At 47.3% G+C, this 3,543-nt stretch overlaps 1 protein-coding gene across 1 annotated transcript; it reads left to right on the top strand.

The window, feature by feature from the left end:
* The first annotated feature begins 495 nt into the window (after window positions 1–495).
* Window positions 496–2,913, top strand: LOC138895400 (GRIP domain-containing protein RUD3-like). Its single transcript, XM_070180085.1, has 3 exons — window positions 496–601; window positions 1,422–1,750; window positions 2,308–2,913. The coding sequence occupies exons 1-3, from the start codon at window positions 496–498 to the stop codon at window positions 2,911–2,913; spliced, it is 1,041 nt and encodes a 346-aa protein (XP_070036186.1).
* Window positions 2,914–3,543: the final 630 nt, after the last annotated feature.

Raw genomic sequence — 3,543 nt, 5'->3', positions numbered from 1 at the left:
TGTTTACCCTATACAAATAGTCCCCTCGTTTCTTAGAGAGCAAGATGACGAGAAACGATACGAGCACCCCGATTCCTTCTCCAATACGCCATGACATAAACGACAAAAATCTTAAAAGGTCTCGTCAGTCATGTCATAATGGTATTAAATGCATGTCAGCCGCCAGTTGGTTGTCCCTGGAGGCAAAACGCTACGGAACCACTATAAATAACCTCTCTTTTGTTCATTTTTTAGTTTACATCAAACCGTCTATCCTCGTATCCTCAGGATTTCACTACTCGTTTTCACATTCTAGCATTTTTATCTCAGTTACTCGAGATTCCTTTGCAAAATTTTTACTCATCATCCACTTAAGCCAACACATCTGAGCTTCCAGCTTTCAACCTTTAAACCTCAAAATGTATTCCTCAAAAGGTTGCTTTTACCTACCAAACGACTGCCGGAACCAACGAAACCACTTCGGATGTGGTCGATCTCGGGAGATCCGCTGCTAATATGGTTACCAATGAACCGACTCCTGAACCTCGCTTGAAAATGTTCATTCACAGGGGTTGTTCAGTCGCTGATGACTTCAAGGTCGAGAAGCCTTCTTTGGTACAAGGTCGGCGTGAGGATGCCTTGAGATTCATTTGCTCAATCACCGAAGAGGACCTCCCCATGGTCCAAAAAGACTGCAACTAGGCCGACAAGGATATCGTGGTTCCCAACTCTGAAGAGGCCATTACCACCCATGTCGAGGGATATCTGAGTGTTTACACTTATCCCTTTACATTGGGCACGGTGGACTCGGTCATCTTAGACTTCTACAGGAGGTATAATGTACGCCTCAGCCAAATTCACCCTTCACTGTGGAGGATCGTGATCCTCCTCCAATTTTTTGTGAATAAAATTGATTCGTGCACCTTCACCATCGATTATCTGCTCCGTTTATACAGTCCCCGAATCTTCGGGGGGGGGAGAGAGGAGGGAGGAGGGGACTGAAAAAGCTTGTACGCCGGGCCAACAAAGCCCTATTTTGAGCATCGACGAGGATCGAGATCGAGGCTGGCAGGGTCGTATTGTATGGGTAAGGACCTCAGATTTGATCCCGGCCGAATTTAGACCTTTCTACGAGAAGTGGAATGTATCACATAAGTAAAACTTTCCCTCGAATGTTGATTTCGTGTTCATCTCTCTTTTTCTCATTGGTATTCATGGTGGTGCAGCTGTCGCTTGAGTCCCAAATGCTGTCCCTCGACTCAAGGAGTGGGTCAAAGGTATTGTCTCAAAGATGCCCTACTCCGAGCGCTCGTGGCGCAAACTCTCAAAGGGCCATTGGGAGGCCCGTTCCTATTGTAATATTTCTTTCCCAAGTAGATTGTGTTAGGCTTCTTCTCTTAGTATTACGTTCTTATTATTTTTTCTTTACTTCTCTTTTGCAGGTTTGCCTAAGACAGCCGAGCTTAGGCCTTCGGTTGGGGACGAGGACTTACCTGCTAATTTTTCTCCTTCGGGACACCCCGGATCCATAGTGGAGGAGAAGAAAAGGAAAATAGCCCCGAGTTCCCCGAGCTCGGAGAAGAAGAAAACGAGAAGGAGGTTGGTTCGTAAGCCAAAGAAAACCTCCAGCTCCCGAGTGGTTGACTTGGAATCACTCCTCAGGCTCAGGGATAAGCCCGAGGAGGAAGAAATATTTGTGGCCCACGACCCGTCTATCCCCGAGGAATGGGTGGCAGCCAAGGGGGAAACGTTGGAAGCTAATCCTCCTCAGGTTCGCAAGGCTGGTGTCGAAGTGGTTCTGCCCCGCCCGACATTATAGATATTTCGGGATCACCTTCGTTCACAGAATCAATGTTCGATGAAGCCCGAACGACAAAGGAGCGATCCCACGAGGAGGTCCATAGACCTATCGATCCCCTATGAGGATATTGTGACGGTGTAGACTCATCCGCCCTGGAGGATTTCACCGGATCGGGTGAATTAGAGGTGCCAAGGAAAAGTCCAACCTCAGAGGTTGGCGGGCAGACCTTGAGCCTGAGATTGTTTAATTGGTTCCCCGCTCCGAGCACAGATCCTGCTCGGAAGCGGTCCGTCGTTATCACCATTTCGGAGGATGCCCGAATTCTTTCCGCTCCTGTAGGGATAGCTAGTTGCTTCCGGTGCCTGGTAATCGAAGAAGACCAGGAAAAAATGAACAAGATAGATGCGTCATGCCTGTCCAACGAAGCTCAACAGGCACTGAACCGGGTAATTCTTGATAATTCTAATGTCTCTTCCAATATTAGAATTAGTTCTTGGTGATTCTAATATCTCTTCTCATATTTATAGGCCTCGGTGTTCTACCATAAAAACTTCCTCCGATACCGGGATGAGCTGAGCCAACTCGAGGCCGAAGTCAAAGAGCTTGCTAAGAAGAGGAGCATGTATGAGCTTCTCAGCGATCAACGTGAAGAAGAAGTCAAAAGCCTCCGAGCCGAGTTGGACGCGGCTCAGAAAGAACATGCCGACCTGTTGGAACAGTTAAAAATCTTTGAAGTTAGTGATGACGAGATAGACATGGTGTCTAACGGTCAAAATCCGCAGGTTCAGCAAAAGGTTGATCGGGTCGATCAGCTCCAGGTTGAGATGGACGAAGTCAACGCCATGACCGAAGAGTGGAAGGGCAAGATGGATCGATTGCCTTCGGAAAAGAAGACTGCCTGGGAGCGGCTGGCCTCGACGGAGGCCCAACTTCGATCGATAAAGGAGAAAGCTGAAACCCGGTCCCAAAAAATTGAAGACCTCCAGTCTCAGTTGGGCTCAGCCTTAGCCGCACGGGATACCTTTACCAAGGATCTTGAAGCAGCCAAGTTAGCGGCGGAAATACTCGGGCCAACGCTGAAGAGATGGTGGCCCAGTACAAAGCTGATGCTTAGGCAGATCAGGAATGCCTGAAAGCCATCGTCAAATATGTGAGAAGGCAGTCCTGGAGGGAGGCTCTCGAGGAAGTTCATGCCCGGGGGTTCGATTTATCGGCCAAGATTAAAAATGTTACGAGGCTCGAGGCCGAGGCCAAGAAGTTGGCATACCCCGAGGATGAGGAAGATTCCGAGGGTTCGGGTGGATTCGAGGACGGGGAGGACCCCTATGGCTCCGGTGATGAGGTGGGCTCCGGTGAAGAGCGGGCTTCTTACGTGCCTTGTAGATTTTTCTTTGCTTTTGTACTTTTGTATTTTGTTGAGGCCGTTTTGGCCTTTGTAAATTTTAATGTATATATACACGGCTTTTTCCCTTCGACAAATTTAAAGCTTGTTTCCTTTTGATTTTTTCTTTGCGATTGCAAAGATTTTGAATGCCTTTGCATGTAATAATTAGGTATTGTTCGGAAGTCCGAACAATGCTCGTTCTCGATATTATTTTTCTTAAGACTCGTGGGGGGCTTGGTATGACCGGAAGCTTTTCTCGAAGTATTTACTTAGAATTTTTCAGATTATAATTTTGTCGAGGGTAGCCTTTGAACTTGTTAAGTAATTTTGAAGGCCTTATGTTTTGGTTAAATATCTCGGACATCTCCGAGCCGTTCTA

Source organism: Nicotiana tomentosiformis, chromosome 7 (assembly GCF_000390325.3).
Source record: "Nicotiana tomentosiformis chromosome 7, ASM39032v3, whole genome shotgun sequence".
Taxonomy (NCBI): Eukaryota; Viridiplantae; Streptophyta; class Magnoliopsida; order Solanales; family Solanaceae; genus Nicotiana; species Nicotiana tomentosiformis.
This window is presented reverse-complemented; position numbering and strand designations above follow the sequence as displayed.